We start from the raw sequence: 20,739 nt of genomic DNA, 5'->3' as shown, positions 1-20,739 counted from the left end.
TTTAATTTGTTTATGTCTGTGGCTAGCCCTTGATGTGCAGTGACTGTTACCTGTTCCTTTTGTGAAAGAGGTAATGCTGTGTTTAATGGTCTAGGCTGTTTTTTTCTAGTATAGCTAGGTTATTAGAGTAAATGAGCAGGTATAGGTTATGATTAGTGTGTGCAAGTGTTTGAGACTGACATGCCTTTATATACTTGTCCACTCTCTCCCTCTCAGGTGGTGGTTGCTACAAACATCGCTGAGACGTCCATCACTATAAATGGGATCTCCTTCGTCATAGATTGTGGCTTTGTCAAGCTTAGGGCGTATGATCCTAAACGAGCAGTGGAGTCCCTGGTACTGGTTCCGGTTTCACAAGCCTCAGCTAATCAGAGAGCAGGACGTAGTGGGAGGAATCGCTCTGGGCAATGCTACCGGCTTTATACAGGTGAAGTTTAATTCAGGACACAAAGGGTCTGAAAATAAAAAACTTGCTGGCATGGAGAGAAATCGCGCAAAATCTTTTAGAGCCTTTTTTGAGCATGGTATTTTACTGTATGTGTCTCTCCTTTACATCCAAAACACTGCATAGCTAGAGAATCATGAAGATTATTTGAGGGACCTGGCGCCTTAGATAATATCAGCAGACTGGATAACTTTAGATCATTAAGCCCTAAGTGAGAGTATTTGATACTGTGAGCTCTAAAATACATAATGTTGTTTTAGTAAAAACTGTTGCCAACCTCTTGAACTCTTGTTCTATAATCTAATCAATATACAGGTGGACACGACGGCGCATCTTTGCTATAGAATTTGAAGGCATTAAACTATTTTTTTTTTTCTTTGTTGCATTTAAGACAGGTTACTAAATGTATTTATTTATATATGTAAAAAAAAGCCAGTGGAGACATACTTGTATGCACCAGTACAGTTGCTTGAATTGTCCTGGTCAGCCAGTAGACAATTAAAACTTTCATATTATTTTAAACATTTTTAACATAAATTTTTGTTAAATTTTGCTGTAGAATATTTTGTAAGATTAAAGGGATAGCCTCCTTGAAATCTGTTATTCTTTTAAAAGATAATCTCTTTATTAGCTATTCCCCAGTTTTGCATAACCAGCACGGTTATTTTTTTAATTAATACACTAATCTTGTTTCTAATCCTCTGCAGACTGGCCCCTTATCTCAGTGCTGTTTACAATCTTGAATTTCAGCCAATTATTGCTGGTTTATGAGAACTCCACAGGAGTGAGCACAATGTTATCTATATGACACACCTGAACTAGCACTGTCTAGCTGTGAAAAGCTAATCATAAAATCCATTGAGATAGTTAACAGGCATAGGTTATAAAGTATATTAATATAAGAATGTTGGTTGTGCAAAGCTGGGAAATGGGTAGTAAAGGTGTTATCTATCTTTTTAAACAATAACAATTTTTAACTCTATAGTCTAATTGACATTTACTCAACATTTTTGAATGTAGCAGTAATATTAAATGAAACATTTGAAATTCCAGTTGGATTACTAGTCATTTGAACCCTGCAAATGTGATTTTTAGCTGTTTAATTTTTCTATTTTGTTTAATGATAAGCATAAAGCATGAAAATATAATTTAAAGTGACGTGAAAGTCAGAATTGAACTCTAATGGTTCATATAAAGCATGCAAGTTAGGATACTTTTCAATGTACTTCTAATATAAAATATTCTTCTCTTGGTATCCTGATTTATCAATCATATCTTGGTAGGCTCAGGAGCTTGCAATGCACTACTGGGAGGTAGCTGGTGATTGGCTAGATGCACATATATGCCTTTTATCATTGGCTCTACAGATGTTTTCAGCTAGCTTCCAGTTCTGAAATGCTCTTTTGGAGCTGACTTTAAAAGTAAATTTCAGACTTTAAGAATGTTGCAATCAAAAATATATTAAGATCTAGCCCCACACATAGCTTCATTTTTTAATCATATCATGAAAGGAGGAGAGATCCCTAAAGAACTATTGACGGCAAGAATGACTGTGATTCCTAAACAAGGAAAAGATAAATCTCACTGTCAATATTTATAGACCTATCTCATTAATTAATTTGGATCTTAAATTGTTTACTTGCCACTAGACTTATTTGATTGATTGTTTACCATATCTAATTTTGTTAGACCAAGTTGAATTCATCAAAGAATGAGAAGCCCCTGATAATATTAGAAAAGTAATAGACCTTGTGGACTATGCAACTACAAAAAAAGTGCCTTCTCTGTTTCTATCTTTGGATGCAGAGAAGTCATTTGATAGGGTCTCATGGACATACATGCTTCAGGTATTAGATGCATTTGGTATTAAGGGATCTTTTCAGGATGCCATAAAATCGATTTATTCCCTCCCAACAGCATTTATAAAAATTGCAGGATACCAATCGCAAATAATCCCTATTCGGAATGGTGCAAGGCAGGGGTGCTCATTATCCCCTCTTCTATTTGCCCTTAGCATTGAGCCTTTATCTGCAAAAATAAGACTAGATCCAGATATCTCAGGAATAGAAGTTCGAAGTAAACAGTATAAATTAGCCCTATTTGTGGATGACGTAATCTTAATGATTACGAAACCCATGATTTCACTGCGATTAGTATATCAGATTATAACAAAATTTGGTCGCCTGTCAGGGTACAAAATAAATACAAATAAGTGTGAAGCAATAGGCAATCTGCCTGACCATGCTAAAAAGTTATTGGCTATTAATTTTGATTTTCGATGGGCCCCAAAAGCCATTAAATATTTAGTAATTTAGTAATATTTAGGCATAGCCATCCCGGATAAACTACATAATCATTATAAATTGAATTACAACCCAATATTATCCACAATAAGAAGATAAATGGAGTAGAAATAATATCTCCTTTTATGGTAGGATTATAGTAATTAAGATGACGATTCTTCCGAAACTTTTATATTTATTCCGCTCATTGCCGATATCAGTTCCACTTAAAGGTATAAAGAGAATACAGACAGACATTCTTTCATTTATATGGAAGAAGCAAAAACCGAGAATAAACAAAAAGTCTATGCTTTTGCATAAATCAAATGGAGGTTTGGGTGTCCCTGACCTTAATTTATACTATAATTCAGCTCATATTGCCCAAACGGCTTTGTGGTTTAGAACAGATAACAAAATAGACTGGATCCGATTGTAAAGTGAAATGATAGGAGTTTCATCTATAGATCAACTATTATGGCCCACAGAAAAACGTAAAACGATTAACTGGAGGATGTTCCTATCAATCTCACATAGTATAACAATTTGGAATAGGGCTGCAACAACTAATCGGTAAGTTTGATCATAAAAATAGTTGTCAACAAATCTCATTATCATTTAGGTGGTCAGCGATTAGCTGTTCAGTTGCACAGCACCAGCTGCTTTAATCTGATGATCTACTGCAACTAAGATTGTGCAAAAAAAATTGAATTTATTTATTTTTTTAATCTTTTTTCTATCCGATTAATCGGATAATAATCATCCGATTAATCGGATAGAATTTTTTTTTATAAATAAAAATGTTTGCACAATACCATGTGCTGGAGTTCATCAGATTGAAGCAGCTGGTGCTGTGCAATTAACCAACTAATCGCTGACCACCTGATTGATAATGAGATTCTTTGACAACTATTTTTATGATAAATCTTACCGATTAGTTGTTGCAGCCCTAATTTGGAATGAAGTGGTTAGGAGATATCCTCTTTTGGGGAGGAGATCCAGACTAATTCCTTTACAGGTACTAATCCCTGGAGTGGGTAAAGAAGTTTTCAATATATGGGCCAACAAAGGATTGTATCGGATTGCGGACTGCTTAAAACAAGAGCAGCCACTCATACATACAATATCAGGAACTACCACCTAGTACACCCCATGCCTGATTTCATTATTTGCAATTATAAACAAACATCAGAAAGGAATCACAACCGAAAGATGACCTCTCAAAGTCTTATTTAGAATCTTTATGTCTGGCCAACTCAAGAATTAAAGGTGCTATTTGTGGCCTGTACCCCATTCTTAACAAAGATACTAATAAACTAACTTATATGACTAAATGGGAAGTGGATTTACAAATTACAGATTCACTCCCACAATGGTTAACAAATACACATAGAGGTGAGGCATTCTCTTTCAGCGCCAACCTTAAAGAGAATTACATTAAGGTACTTTATCATTGGTACATGAGCCCAGCGAGGTTATACCACATAAAAGCAGAAATACAACCTAGTTGTTTTAGGGGATGCAATGAAATAGGTTCTTATTTTCATATGTGGTGGACTTGTTCCATAGTGAGCAGTATATGGGAAAAAACATCAAAACTAATTGGGGACATATTAGATCAAGATTTCTCTTTAATACCATCTCAAGCCTTTCTACACTTCCCAGTTAAAGGGATTGATAGGTCACTGAATAAACTTATTTATTTAATATGCACAGCAGTACGTACTACAATTGCAAGATTTTGGAAGACAGCAGTTCCTGATTTTGAAGTTGTAATGAATAAAATTAGGTTATATCAATCAAAGTCAGAACTATCTTGAATATTTTTGGATAACAAAGAACAAGAACTAGCCATATGGGAGAGGTGGATTGCATGGGAGGAAGGGGAGAGAAGGAGAAATAGAATAGTTTCATAAACGTGCTGCTAAGTGGCCAAATAGAAGAAAAAGAGGACATCTGCTATTAATGTTTGGGATGGGGCATAGGATTGCTTTTTTTCCAGTCATGTGACTGCTATTGAGAAGCAGTGCATTTATTAAAATAGCCAGTAGGTGGAGCTGTCCGCTTGTGTTGTAGCAAAACCAAGCAAGCTGAAATTATTCAGTTTAACCTGACCTGAGCTATCGAGCAGATTTCAAAGGAACAAGATCTTCCTGTCTATAAATCAGTCCAGATTGGAATGCATAGAGAGAACTGTTTGCAGAAAAATGCAAGTGAAGTGTGTGTTGTGATTATTTTATTAGGTTTATAATGCTGTTTAGCAAATGTTTTTGTTCATTTAACTTAGTTTAATTATATATTCTGTGTTTGTGTGATTATTTTATTAGCTTTATAATGATGTTTAGCATTTAAACTCTTCATTTCAAAGCTTTAAAAAAAAATGTATTAGGTGTTACTTATGACAATTTTAAGAGGGGCCTGGAACCTATCTCCCTCACTTCCCATTGACTTACATTATAAACTGGGTTTCAATTTACAACAGTTTCGATTTACAATCATTCCTTCTGGAACCTAACCCCGGCATAAACTGAGGACTACGTGTGTGTGTGTGTGTGTGTGTGTGTATATATATATATATTAGTTTGTAATTAAAACCACATACTTATTTTTTTTTTTAAAAAGTGGGGTGTATATTTTATAATAAAAGATTTATAATCCTAATTGGCATCGTCTGTTCCTCTGCCCCCTTCATTTCCTCTTTTGGCTGGGCTGTGATGTATAGTGCAGCCACATCCACTCTCTACATAGGCTTTCAAAGGGCTTTAAAGGGGCTGGACTTGAATATTGTCATATGACACATTTAAAAAAAAAAAAGTTCATCCCAGTGGGCCGGCATAACATTGCAATAGAAGCATTACTGTATGCACAAAGTTAACCCTTTCACAGATGGGTTAAAATAAAAAAAGGTACACATATACTTTTTTAATGGCAAAGATTAAATATATGGCAATTGATTAGTTAAAGGGACATGAAACCCAAAAAATGTATTTCTTCTGTTAAGTGTGATCAGTCCACGGGTCATCATTACTTCTGGGATATTACTCCTCCCCAACAGGAAGTGCAAGAGGATTCACCCAGCAGAGCTGCATATAGCTCCTCCCCTCTACGTCACTCCCAGTCATTCTCTTGCACCCAACGACTAGATAGGATGTGTGAGAGGACTATGGTGATTATACTTAGTTTTATATCTTCAATCAAAAGTTTGTTATTTTAAAATAGCACCGGAGTGTGTTATTATCTCTCTGGCAGAGTTTGAAGAAGAATCTACCAGAGTTTTTGTTATGATTTTAGCCGGAGTAGTTAAGATCATATTGCTGTTTCTCGGCCATCTGAGGAGAGGTAAACTTCAGATCAGGGGACAGCGGGCAGATGAATCTGCATAGAGGTATGTAGCAGTTTTTATTTTCTGACAATGGAATTGATGAGAAAATCCTGCCATACCGATATAATGTCATGTATGTGTACTTTACACTTCAGTATTCTGGGGAATGGTACTTCACTAGAATTACACTGTAAGAAATACATAAAGCTGTTTAATAACTTGAGATTATGTTTAACGTTTTTGCTGGAATGTAAAATCGTTTTCATTTACTGAGGTACTGAGTGAATAAATGTTTGGGCACTATTTTTCCACTTGGCAGTTGCTTAATCTGTTTTCTGACAGTTTCTGTTCTCCCTCACTGCTGTGTGTGAGGGGGAGGGGCCGTTTTTTGGCGCTTTTACTACGCATCAAATATTTCAGTCAGCAACTCATTGTATTCCCTGCATGATCCGGTTCATCTCTACAGAGCTCAGGGGTCTTCAAAACTTATTTTGAGGGAGGTAATTTCTCTCAGCAGAGCTGTGAGAATTATAGTTTGACTGAGATAAAAAACGTTTATTCTGTAATTTGTTTCCTGCTTTCAGAATTTGTTATCTTTGCTAATGGGATTAAACCTTTGCTAAAGTTGTGTTATTTACAAGGATTGAGGCTATAACTGTTTCAATTTATTAATTTTCAACTGTCATAGATCTTCTGTGCTTCTTAAAGGCACAGTACGTTTTAATATTATTCTAATTGAATTGTATTTCCAAGTTACAAGTTTATTTGCTAGTGTGTTAAACATGTCTGATTCAGAGGATGATACCTGTGTCATTTGTTGCAATGCCAAAGTGGAGCCCAATAGAAATTTATGTACTAACTGTATTGATGCTACTTTAAATAAAAGTCAATCTGTACAAATTGAACAAATTTCACCAAACAACGAGGGGAGAGTTATGCCGACTAACTCGCCTCACGTGTCAGTACCTACATCTCCCGCTCAGAGGGAGGTGCGTGATATTGTAGCACCGAGTACATCTGGGCGGCCATTACAAATCACATTACAGGATATGGCTACTGTTATGACTGAGGTTTTGGCTAAATTACCAGAGATAAGAGGTAAGCGTGATCACTCTGGGGTGAGAACAGAGTGCGCTGATAATATTAGGGCCATGTCAGACACTGCGTCACAGGTGGCAGAACATGAGGACGGAGAGCTTCATTCTGTGGGTGACGGTTCTGATCCAAACAGACTGGATTCAGATATTTCAAATTTTAAATTTAAACTGGAAAACCTCCGTGTATTACTAGGGGAGGTGTTAGCGGCTCTGAATGATTGTAACAGTTGCAATACCAGAGAAAATGTGTAGGTTGGATAAATATTTTGCGGTACCGACAAGTACTGAGGTTTTTCCTATACCTAAGAGACTTACTGAAATTGTTACTAAGGAGTGGGATAGACCCGGTGTGCCGTTCTCACCCCCTCCGATATTTAGAAAAATGTTTCCAATAGACGCCACCACAAGGGACTTATGGCAAACGGTCCCTAAGGTGGAGGGAGCAGTTTCTACCTTAGCTAAGCGTACCACTATCCCGGTGGAGGATAGCTGTGCTTTTTCAGATCCAATGGATAAAAAATTAGAGGGTTACCTTAAGAAAATGTTTGTTCAACAAGGTTTTATATTGCAACCCCTTGCATGCATTGCGCCGATCACGGCTGCAGCGGCATTCTGGATTGAGTCTCTGGAAGAGAACATTGGTTCAGCTACTCTGGACGACATTACGGACAGGCTTAGAGTCCTTAAACTAGCTAATTCATTCATTTCGGAGGCCGTAGTACATCTTACTAAACTTACGGTGAAGAATTCAGGATTCGCCATTCAGGCACGCAGGGCGCTGTGGCTAAAATCCTGGTCAGCTGATGTTACTTCTAAGTCTAAATTGCTTAATATACCTTTCAAAGGGCAGACCTTATTCGGGCCCGGGTTGAAAGAGATTATCGCTGACATTACAGGAGGTAAAGGCCATGCCCTGCCTCAGGACAAAGCCAAAGCCAAGACTAGACAGTCTAATTTTCGTTCCTTTCGTAATTTCAAAGCAGGAGCAGCATCAACTTCCTCTGCACCAAAACAGGAAGGAGCTGTTGCTCGCTACAGACAAGGCTGGAAACCTAACCAGTCCTGGAACAAGGGCAAGCAGACTAGGAAACCTGCTGCTGCCCCTAAAACAGCATGAATTGAGGGCCCCCGATCCGGGATCGGATCTAGTGGGGGGCAGACTTTCTCTCTTCGCCCAGGCTTGGGCAAGAGATGTTCAGGATCCCTGGGCGCTAGAGATAATATCTCAGGGATACCTTCTGGACTTCAAATACTCTCCTCCAAGAGAGAGATTTCATCTGTCAAGATTGTCAACAATCCAGACAAAGAAAGAGGCGTTTCTACGCTGCGTACAAGAGCTCTTGTTAATGGGAGTAATCCATCCAGTTCCACGATCGGAACAGGGACAGGGGTTTTACTCAAATCTGTTTGTGGTTCCCAAAAAAGAGGGAACTTTCAGACCAATCCTGGACTTAAAGATCCTAAACAAATTCCTAAGAGTTCCATCGTTCAAGATGGAGACTATTCGGACAATTTTACCTATGATCCAAGAGGGTCAGTACATGACCACTGTAGATTTAAAAGATGCTTACCTTCACATACCGATTCACAAAGATCATTATCGGTACCTAAGGTTTGCCTTCCTAGACAGGCATTACCAGTTTGTGGCTCTTCCATTCGGATTGGCTACAGCTCCAAGAATCTTCACAAAGGTTCTGGGTGCTCTTCTGGCGGTACTAAGACCGCGGGGAATCTCGGTAGCTCCATACCTAGACGACATTCTGATACAAGCTTCAAGCTTTCAAACTGCCAAGTCTCATACAGAGTTAGTGCTGGCATTTCTAAGGTCACATGGATGGAAGGTGAACGAAAAGAAAAGTTCACTCGTTCCACTCACAAGAGTTCCCTTCCTGGGGACTCTTATAGATTCTGTAGAAATGAAGATTTACCTGACAGAGGACAGGCTAACAAGACTTCAAAGTGCTTGCCGCACCCTTCATTCCATTCAACACCCGTCAGTGGCTCAATGCATGGAGGTAATCGGCTTAATGGTAGCGGCAATGGACATAGTACCCTTTGCACGCTTACACCTCAGACCACTGCAACTGTGCATGCTAAGTCAGTGGAATGGGGATTACTCAGACTTATCCCCTTCTCTGAATCTGGATCAAGAGACCAGAAATTCTCTTCTATGGTGGCTTTCTCGGCCACATCTGTCCAGGGGGATGCCATTCAGCAGACCAGACTGGACAATTGTAACAACAGACGCCAGCCTTCTAGGTTGGGGTGCCGTCTGGAATTCTCTGAAGGCTCAGGGACAATGGAGTCAGGAGGAGAGTCTCCTGCCAATAAACATTCTGGAATTGAGAGCAGTTCTCAATGCCCTCCTGGCTTGGCCCCAGTTGACAACTCGGGGGTTCATCAGGTTTCAGTCGGACAACATCACGACTGTAGCTTACATCAACCATCAGGGAGGGACAAGAAGCTCCCTAGCTATGATGGAAGTATCAAAGATAATTCGCTGGGCAGAGTCTCACTCTTGCCACCTGTCAGCAATCCACATCCCGGGAGTGGAGAACTGGGAGGCGGATTTCTTAAGTCGTCAGACTTTTCATCCGGGGGAGTGGGAACTTCATCCGGAGGTCTTTGCCCAAATACTTCGACGTTGGGGCAAACCAGAGATAGATCTCATGGCGTCGCGACAGAACGCCAAGCTTCCTCGTTACGGGTCCAGATCCAGGGATCCAGGAGCAGTCCTGATAGATGCTCTGACAGCACCTTGGGACTTCAGGATGGCTTACGTGTTTCCACCCTTCCCGTTGCTTCCTCGATTGATTGCCAGAATCAAACAAGAGAGAGCATCAGTGATTCTAATAGCACCTGCGTGGCCACGCAGGACTTGGTATGCAGACCTGGTGGACATGTCATCCTGTCCACCTTGGTCTCTACCTCTGAAACAGGACCTTCTGATACAGGGTCCCTTCAAACATCAAAATCTAACTTCTCTGAAGCTGACTGCTTGGAAATTGAACGCTTGATTTTATCAAGACGTGGGTTTTCTGAGTCAGTTATTGATACCTTAATACAGGCTAGGAAACCTGTTACCAGAAAGATTTACCATAAGATATGGCGTAAATACCTATATTGGTGTGAATCCAAAGGTTACTCTTGGAGTAAGGTTAGGATTCCTAGGATATTGTCTTTTCTACAAGAAGGTTTAGAAAAGGGTTTATCTGCTAGTTCATTAAAGGGACAGATCTCAGCTTTGTCCATTCTGTTACACAAACGTCTGTCAGAAGTTCCTGACGTCCAGGCTTTTTGTCAGGCTTTGGCCAGGATTAAGCCTGTGTTTAAAACTGTTGCTCCACCATGGAGTTTAAACCTTGTTCTTAATGTTTTACAGGGCGTTCCGTTTGAACCCCTTCATTCCATTGATATAAAGTTGTTATCTTGGAAAGTTCTATTTTTAATGGCTATTTCCTCGGCTCGAAGAGTCTCTGAATTATCAGCCTTACATTGTGATTCTCCTTATTTGATTTTTCATTCGGATAAGGTAGTCCTGCGTACTAAACCTGGGTTCTTACCTAAGGTAGTTACTAACAGGAATATCAATCAAGAGATTGTTGTTCCTTCTTTATGCCCAAATCCTTCTTCAAAGAAGGAACGTCTACTGCACAACCTGGATGTAGTCCGTGCTCTAAAATTTTACTTACAGGCAACTAAGGAATTTCGACAAACGTCTTCTCTGTTTGTCATTTACTCTGGGCAGAGGAGAGGTCAAAAAGCTTCCGCTACCTCTCTTTCTTTTTGGCTTCGTAGCATAATTCGTTTAGCTTATGAGACTGCTGGACAGCAGCCTCCTGAAAGAATTACAGCTCATTCTACTAGAGCTGTGGCTTCCACTTGGGCCTTCAAGAATGAGGCCTCTGTTGAACAGATTTGCAAGGCTGCAACTTGGTCTTCGCTTCATACTTTTTCCAAATTTTACAAATTTGACACTTTTGCTTCATCGGAGGCTATTTTTGGGAGAAAGGTTCTTCAGGCAGTGGTTCCTTCTGTATAAAGAGCCTGCCTATCCCTCCCGTCATCCGTGTACTTTTGCTTTGGTATTGGTATCCCAGAAGTAATGATGACCCGTGGACTGATCACACTTAACAGAAGAAAACATAATTTATGCTTACCTGATAAATTCCTTTCTTCTGTAGTGTGATCAGTCCACGGCCCGCCCTGTTTTTAAGGCAGGTAAATATTTTTTAATTTATACTCCAGTCACCACTTCACCCTTGGCTTTCCTTTCTCGTTGGTCCTTGGTCGAATGACTGGGAGTGACGTAGAGGGGAGGAGCTATATGCAGCTCTGCTGGGTGAATCCTCTTGCACTTCCTGTTGGGGAGGAGTAATATCCCAGAAGTAATGATGACCCGTGGACTGATCACACTACAGAAGAAAGGAATTTATCAGGTAAGCATAAATTATGTTTTTGTGATTCAGATAGAGAATACAATTTTAAACAACTTTCTAATTTACTTCTATTATCTAATTTGTTTCATTCTCTTGGAATGCTTTGTTGAAGGAGCAGCAATGCACTACTGGTTTCTAACTGAACACATGGGTGAGCCAATCACATTCGATATATAAATGCAGGCACCAATCAGCAGCTAGAACCTACGTTCTCTGCTGCTCCTGAACTTGCCTAGATAAACCTTTCAGCAAAGGATAACAAGAGAAGGAAGCAAATTAAATAATAGAAGTAAATTGGAAAGTTGTTTAAAATTGTATTCTCTATCTGAATCATGAAAGAAACATTTTGGGTTTCATGTCCCTTTAAGGTTTACCATCACTTTAACTATGTATTTTAACCATTTACAGGGGCTAAACACATAGTTAAATGGAAGCACACAGCATTTTCTTTTTTTTGCACTTTTATGCCCTTTTAAGACATTATGCTTTGCACATGCATACTGAAACAAATGCAGCTTTATTTCTATTCTGGAAAATAATGGTTCAGAGTGATTATAGAGCCAATAAAAAGATGTACTGTATGCAGAAAATTAGTACAAAATGAAACTTTTATTAATATAGACATAAAAAGATCTTAAAGAAGTATAATATAAATGTCAAATAATTGTACATTGTGTTTAGAAAACGGGATCAATGAACCCTGGTGCAAAACTCTTAAAGGAACACTCAAGTTAAAATTAAACTTTCATTATTGAGATAGAGCATGCAATTTTAAACAACTTTCCAATTTACTTCCGTTAGCAAAATGTGCAGCCTTTTTATATTTAAACTTTTTGAGTCACCAGCTCCTACTGAGCATGTGCAAGAATTAACAGACTAAGCATATATGCATTTGTGATTGGCTGATGGCTGTCACATGGTATGTACATGCATTTGTGATTAGCTGATGGCTGTCACATGGTACATGGGAAGTGGGAATAGACAACTTTTAAAATTGTCAGAAAAAAAATCTACTACTCATTTGCAGTTCAGACTAAGTGCTATTGCATTGTCTTTTTATCATGCATTTGTTGATTATGCAGATCTACTGTGTTTACTGGTTATTTAACTGTTGCTACAAGATGATTAATATTACATGCCCCAATGTGTTATTGGAAAGATTGTCTCTTTTGGAGCTAGGAGACCTATGTTGTTTGCCTGTCTGCGTTCATAAGCTATATTGATGGGTATATAACTGAATATTTTGGTCATGCATCTTGTGTGGGTTACATACTGTCCACCATGTACCAATTATCTGCCTAAATAAGTGAATTAGTCTGCAGACACATGCCACAAACATAGTATTAGCTACCCTTTTTGTAAACTTCCACAAATGACTTGCACATTGTATACATCTACCTTTTTAAAAAAGACAGATAACACTTTTGCTACCCAATCCCCAACTTTGCTCAACCAACATTGTTATATTAATATACTTTATAACCTTTAAACCTCTAAATTTCTGCCTGTTTTTAAGCCACTACAGCCAGCCTCTTATCACATGCTTTTTTATTTGCTTTTCGTGACAGGAGACTGCTAGTTCATGTGAGCCATATAACATTGTGCTCATGTCCAGGTTCTGCACAACACATCACTAATACTTGCTAAAATGCAAGTCAATAGATAATGAATAAAAAGTAATGTGATCAGGGGGCTGTCAGAAGAGGCTTAGATACAAGGTAATCACAGAGGTAAAACGTATATTAATATAACTATGTTGGCTGTGCAAAACTGGGGAATGGGTAATAAAGGGGATTATCTTTTTAAAAAATGTCAATTTTGGAGTTGACTGTCCCTTTAAAGTGATACTGAACCCAATTTTTTTTCTTTCATGATTCAGATAGAGCATGCAATTTTAAGCAACTTTTTAATTTACTTCTAGTATCAATTTTTCTTCATTCTCTTGCTATCTTTATTTGAAAAAGAAGGCATCTAAGCTAAGGAGCCAGCAAATGTTTGGTTTAGAACCATGGACAGCACTTGTTTATTGGTGCTGTCCAATCAGCAAGGACAACCCAGTTTGTTCACCAAAAATGGGCCGGCATCTAAACTTGCATTCTTGCTTTTCAAATAAACATACCAAGAGAATGAAGAAAATTTGATAATAGGAGTAAATTAGAAAGATGCTTAACATTGCATGCTCTATCTGAATCACGAAAGAAAAATTTTGGGTTCAGTGTCCCTTTAACATTTGTTTGTTCTAATTTTTCATATGAAAAATATTTCACTCATGTTTACTAAATCCCTTGTTTTTTTTTTTCTCTGAAAGACTTTGTGTCTCTTTTTTGTTGTTGTTGTTGTTGTATGTTTTTATGCCTCTCCCTTCTCCTTCAGCTAATTATTATTCCTGCCTTATTTTCTTACACATCACTCTAACATTGTGTTACTGGTTTCTCTTATCCTTTTGTGTATATCACTTTTCCCTCAGGCAGTAGCTTTGTCCTCTGTATTATGTTTAGCGTGGGTTTTATATAGCCGTTGCAATCAGGCTTATGATCATCACATGCTGTATCACGCTTCTCTTCCCCACACCCCTTTTATTAGGGTGTGTTACCTGCGACTTTTGAAAACTGGAAGTTCCCGGCTTCTTCTTTAATATTTTTGAATAACAGCCTATGGTTGCACCCCTCAGATATAAAATGCATTTCCGGATTTGCCTTTAATGTAACAAGCCTGGGGCAGGGTAACGTTATCCCACTGACAGAATTAATGTTGCTTTTTATGTATGTTAAAAATATTTAAAGTATTTGATTTATGGGAATGAGGGTTAACAACAAAACTAAAATATTGTTAATTTAAAATTTCACATGTAAAATTGTGACCTTAAATGGGGATCTGTAATATTTTTTTATGTAACTTGTTTAACTCCTTTTACCATTAATGCCATTATGAATTCTATTTAAACCGCAACAAAACAGTATTTTCTGCTAGGCTATGAATAAAGGAATGTTGTGCTTCTCTATCCCCTGCAGTTGCCAGTGGCACTAGGTTTAAGAAGATTATTTTGTTCTCTAATCATTTTCACAGAGGAAGATTTTCAGAAGTTGCCTCCATCCACAGTACCAGAAATGCAGCGCAGCAATCTGTCACCAGTGATCCTGCAGCTGAAGGCACTTGGCATTGACAATGTTCTACGTTTCCATTTCCTGTCGGTGAGTGTAGTGTAAAGGATGACCAGTGTGCAGGAAGGAACAAGCAGTGGGCTCAAATAAAAAGGGAACTATAAGTAATTTAGTGTGAGTGTCACACAGACCATTGGGAATATGGAGCTGGCCTCTCCTGCCTGTTAGAGATACATTCAGAGCAGTGACGTTTTTCTGTCAGGTGGTTCTAGCATTTTAAAGCCATTGATGACCTCTCTGTTTTTAAAACACTCCATCCTAACCTAGTTTTTATATATTTCCATCTGTTCTGTCCTCCCAGCCACCTCCTGCGCAGTCAATGGTTCAGGCCCTGGAGTTGCTGTATGCATTAGGAGGTGAGCACTACCCTGTTTGTTTCGTATTGTAAGTTGGATTCTAATGCAGAAATTGAACATGATACTATACGAACCTTGTTTCACCCAGAATGCCTATTCCTTGTTTTGAAGCCTTGCAACCAGTTTGTGCCTTGATTCTGTATTCAGCATACTGTGTTTTTTAATCCCTTTATTGTAAAGGTTTTTACTGTTGTTTAATGAAAATTTCTGTCCTAGGACTGGATAAACACTGTCGCCTCACTGAACCACTTGGAGTAAGAATGGCTGAGTTCCCTCTTAACCCCATGTTTGCAAAGATGTTGCTAGAGTCCGGTAGGTCTCAGAAGGATTTTTGGATTACATTAAGTAACTTGGCATTGAAGTATTTTTGTGGATATATTTTATGCTAGAAGCTTTCCATGTTTATTAAAGCACTAAGTAGTTTTGTGAGTGATAATGTGCAACAGTGATAATGTGATAATGTGCAACAGACTGCTTCTTAGCCACGAGGATCCCAGGCCTGCTTAACCTCCCTTAAAGGGACAGTAAAGTCTCTCTTGTCATTGGCTGATCCAATGAGTTCAGCTAGCTCCCCGTATTGCATTGCTGCTCCTTCACCAAAGGCCATCAAGAAAATGAAGCAACTTTGATTATAGAAGTAAACTGCAAAGTTGTATAAAATGCTTTGCTCTATCTTATGAATAAAACTGGGTTTTATAACCATTTAATATGCTCACACAGAGTAAGTTTAACTAGTGTAAAAGGTTATGTTCATGTTATTTATGGCAGTGATTTTCAACCACTGTGCCGCGGCACACTAGTGTGCCATGAGAGATCGTCAGGTGTGCCGCCGTGAATTGGTCCCTTCTTGCTTAAGCGCACTCCTGAAGCGGAACAGAAGCCGGTAGCTGCTGCTACCCTACGCACTCATCCGGACACGCAGGAACTCTCAACTCCCACACAGTTCTCCGGGGGGTCGGAGCTCTGCTTCGGAGATTTCACTTGCCTCAGCTGCATTACAAAAGTTCCTATCAAGGAGATCTGAGCAAGAGAAGACCCATCAAGCCAGTGTGCATTTGGGTGGCGGCGCATTTATTTAAAGGCATCTGCTATCTGCTACGATAGCCACGAGGACTACTGAGAGATCTAATAAAAATATATACGACACTCCGGAGGGTTGGGGCTCCGGAGGTCAAGCCAACAGCTGCAGTCTTTTTTTCTTCTCCCCCCCCCTGTTGCGGAGGCCTGTTAGTGCCGGGGGTCGACAGCTCACATATCACAGCGGCCTACTCTGAGGCCTAGGAGCCTACATTTACTTGTTCCCAAGCTTCCGAATGGGGTAACTGGCCAGGAGGAACGTCTTACTTACTGGAGTCCGGATTGATAGTCACCTTGAGGAATAGAGAAGTGTGGGCCGAAGTGGCGGGGACGGCCGTCATTTTCTTTCTGTGTCTGCGGAGGTCTTTTGATCAATTGCAGCCTACAGACTCAGACAGTCGCAGTTTTACAGATCCACTTACCTCCCCTTTCTGGATTCTCAAGCTCAGGGAGAATTGCCCTGGATATTAATTATATTGTTCCAGCATAGAGAAGACTGCCTTAACTGGGTTAGACCTTTCTGTTTACCATCATATGCATTTTATGCCATTTGCCCTCCTGGCTTAAATTTTGTAATTTTTCAGTTTGTTGCTGTTTTGTTGTTGATACAGGTTGTTGTTCTCAGTGATATCTTGATTGTTATTATTGGGCCTCTAGCTTTGGCAATACAGTTGTAGTGACTGTCATGCTAATAAAGCTTAATTGAATTCACTAAATTGTGTGTATATATATATATATATATATATATATATATATATATATATATATATATATGCTGTATTAGGCTACAATGTGTGATTTTGTAAAATGTTGGGATGGTGGTGTGCCGCAGGATATTTTAATGTAAAAAAATGTGCCGTGGCAAAAAAAAAGTTGAAAATCACTGATTTAGGGAATCAAGAAGGACAAACATGGTCTCTGCAGAATACTATTTGAGACAAATTATTGGTTAGTCATCATTCACTCTTATTTATGTTTTCTTTACAGAACATCTATGCTATAAATACAAGTGTTAACGTGAAGTAACCTTTTTCTTTTTAGATTGTTGTTTGCTTAGACATGTTATTTATAGGTTGCCTTTAGATTGAAATAATTTTTATTGGAAATTTTTTAACATTATACAAATATTGAAACCTAGTACAATTTTCATTACATTGGAGATTAAGGCATATGGTCTTAATACATCTTAAGAAACAAACAAATTTTATACCTTCAGAAGTTTCAGTTGCAGCTAAAGTGAGAGTTATTATATCATTGGCTTCTCTCTTTCCGCTGTTAGAAGTTCTCACACCAATGGTTAGCATTACTGTTTAATGAATTGTACCGTAACAACATGAAACTAATATAACAAATAAACTTAGTCGCCATATTATATGCAGAGTCATCAACCTGGATTTTTAAAAAATACCAGCTTAATTAGGTACACAAGCTTATTCTTATAATATATCATATATTTAGATTCTGTCCCTGGTTGTTTATAGGAGTGTTCCAATGCTTGGCCCTCCTATGGAATTATCTTAACTCACCATCTCTTATGTTTGCAGGAATCATAAGTTGCTGTCCTGAAGTATCCAGTAGAACCACACATTGCTAAAGGAATCTATAGTATATAGGTTGCCTTTAGAGGTATTTCATATGCATAAATAAAACATAATGGCTAGATTACAAGTGGAGCACTAATTTTTATTACTGTGAGCTTGTGGTAGCAATTAACGCTAAGAGAATTAACCAGAGATCAGATCTCTGGTTAATTTTCTAAAAGTGCCCCAAATGCCCCCAAAATTGAGGGTCTTTTATTTTTTTTTTATTTACATTAGCGTGCACTGGTGTTACTCACTTGAGCGCAAATATCGCTTTAGTGTAAGTGATATTTTGCGCTCAACTCGGAATCTGGCACAATGAAGGGCAGACTTCTAATTTTAACAGAATCTTTTCCTAAAAGACTCCAGTCGTATTCCTTAGTTTAGACAGTGAATCATTAGTAAGCAAGCAATATACACGGTACACGTTTGCCATCCTCTAGATGCAGTTAATCGTACTGAATCTAGTGGTAATATCACTCGATAGGAGGGAAAGGAAATATGAGGCAGAAACAATGTAAAATTTTGCCAAAAAGAAGGCATTAAATGCAATAAGTGACTGAATAGCAAGTATAAAATGAATCACTAAGTGTGCATGAATATGTATTCACCTATGTAATTCAAATTAAGGTAAGATAACTATATTGTAGTTGTCAGATGAACCTATTACGTTTAGGAGCTCAGTAACAAAACAACATAGGGGAAGTAAATTATTTGTTTGCTTTATTAAAATGTTTTTCCCCTCAAGCAGTCTGTGTCAGAACCAAGCAGGAAAAGAGCAATGTAATCCCGGCCATATAGTAGATGTTGTGCTAGAATTTTAATGCTATTGATGTTTATTGTTCATAAATCTTGAAGAGTAAGATTTGAATTCTTGCATATATACTGTACATGTACTTACACACCTTAAAGGGACAGTAAATTCAACATTTTTATCATGGAAGAAATATAACACATTGGTATGTTTCCATGAAAAAGGTGATGTAACAGGAAATATGCAGAACTGATCCCTAGGGGTCAACTACTTACGGGCTGATAGGGATGTCTCCTGCAGCATTCTTGCTGTAAAGGGACAATCTTTCACAAGCATTAAAACAAAAAGTTGTTGTTTTTTTTTTAAAACAAAAAATAAAAAAACAACAACCTGTAAAACACTCTCTCATTTAGATTAAAGAAAAAAATAGTTAAATGCTCCTTTAAAGGGGCAGTAAACACATTGAGATTTACCATAACATGTTTAAATATATGTATTAATAAAAGGGTTTGTGATATACTTTATTTTGCCCCCATTTTAAATATAATTATTAGAATGGATGGCTTTCCAATTCCTGTTAGAAGTGGAACTGCAGACTCCAGCACTAAAACAGATATAATCCACACCTAAATTGGTTGCATATTTCAGTGACCCATACATATCAGTCCCTAATTGGCCTGAGCAGAAATGGAAACCTAAGTTACACCCAATTCCTTTATGTATCATAAACAATTTACCCTTATGTTTTCAATATATTAACAAGTCCCCACTCTCTCTCTTATTCCTGCTCTCACACTCTCTCTCGTCCCCCCTCTCTTACACTTGCCCTCACACTCTCTCATCCCCTCTCTCATACCTACTCTCACTCTCTCGTCCCCCCCTTTCTCTCTTAAACCTGCTATCACACTCTCTCACCCCCTCTCTTATACCTGCTCTCACACTCTTATCCCTCCTCTCTCTACACCTGCTCTCACACTCTCTCGTCCTCCCCCCTCTCTTATACCTGCTCTCACACTCTCTCATCCCCCTGTCTCTTATACCTGCTCTCACACTCTCTCACCCCCCTCTCTCTTATACCTGCTCTCACACTCTCTCACCCCCCTCTCTCTCTTATTCCTGCTCCCACGCTCTCTCGTCCCCCCTCTCTCTTATACCTGCTCTCACACTCTCTCGTCCCCCCTCTCTCTTATACTCTCTCACACCCCTTTGTCTCTTATTCCTGCTCTCACACTCTCTCACCCCTCTCTTTTACACCTGCTCTCACACTCTCTTGTCCCCACTCTCTCTCTTATACCTGCTCTCACACTCTCTCACCCCCCTCTCTTAACCTGCTCTCACACTCTCTCATCCCTCCCTCTCTCTTACACCTGCTCTCACACTCTCTCGTCCCTCCCTCTCTCTTACACCTGCTCTCACACTCTCTCGTCCCCCCCTCTCTCTTATACCTGCTCTCACTCTCTCACCCCCTCTCTCTTATACCTTCTCTCTCCCCCCTTCTTTTTCTTATACCTGTTCTTACACTCTCTCACCCCTTCTCTCTTATACCTGCTCTCACACTCTCTCACCCCCTCTCTCTTATACCTGCTCTCACACTCTCTAACACCCTCTCTCTTATACCTGCTCTCACTCTCTCTTATGCCCCCCTCTCTCTCACACCCTCTCTCTTATACCTGCTCTCACTCTCTCTTATGCCCCCCTCTCTCTACACCTGCTCTCACACTTTCTCGTCCCCCCTCTCTCTCTTATACCTTCCCTCAAAATCTCTCACCCTCCTCTCTTTTACACCTGCTCTCACACTCTCCTGTCCCCGCTCTCTCTCTACTTGCTCTCACACTCTCTCGCCCCCCTCTTTTTCTTATACCTGCTCTCACACTCTCTAACCCCCCCCTCTCTCTCTCTTATACCTGCTCTCACACGCTCTCGTCCCCCCTCTCTCTTATACCTGCTCTCACACTCTCTCATACCCTCTCTCATACCTGCTCTCACTCTCTCGTCCCCCCCTTTCTCTCTTAAACCTATCACACTCTCTCACCCCTTCTCTTATACCTGTTCTCACACTCTCTTATCCCTCCTCTCTCTACACCTGCTCTCACACTCTCTCGTCCTCCCCCCTCTCTTATACCTGCTCTCACACTCTCTCGTCCTCCCCCCTCTCTTATACCTGCTCTCACACTCTCTCATCCCCCTCTCTCTTATACCTGCTCTCACACTCTCTCACCCCCCTCTCTC

At 39.3% G+C, this 20,739-nt stretch overlaps 1 protein-coding gene across 1 annotated transcript in view; it reads left to right on the top strand.

The window, feature by feature from the left end:
- Positions 1–20,739, top strand: part of DHX35 (DEAH-box helicase 35) — a 254,621-nt gene that overhangs the window by 39,519 nt on the left and 194,363 nt on the right. Inside the window, exons 12-15 of the mRNA XM_053714905.1 lie at positions 217–427; positions 14,649–14,773; positions 15,045–15,099; positions 15,316–15,411. Coding sequence (XP_053570880.1) covers positions 217–427; positions 14,649–14,773; positions 15,045–15,099; positions 15,316–15,411 — 487 coding nt within the window. The remainder of the gene's footprint in view (positions 1–216; positions 428–14,648; positions 14,774–15,044; positions 15,100–15,315; positions 15,412–20,739) is intronic.

Source organism: Bombina bombina, chromosome 1 (genome assembly GCF_027579735.1).
Source record: "Bombina bombina isolate aBomBom1 chromosome 1, aBomBom1.pri, whole genome shotgun sequence".
In the NCBI taxonomy this organism is placed as follows: Eukaryota; Metazoa; Chordata; class Amphibia; order Anura; family Bombinatoridae; genus Bombina; species Bombina bombina.
Note: the sequence above shows the minus strand (reverse complement) of the source record. Positions and strands in the feature narration are given on the sequence as shown.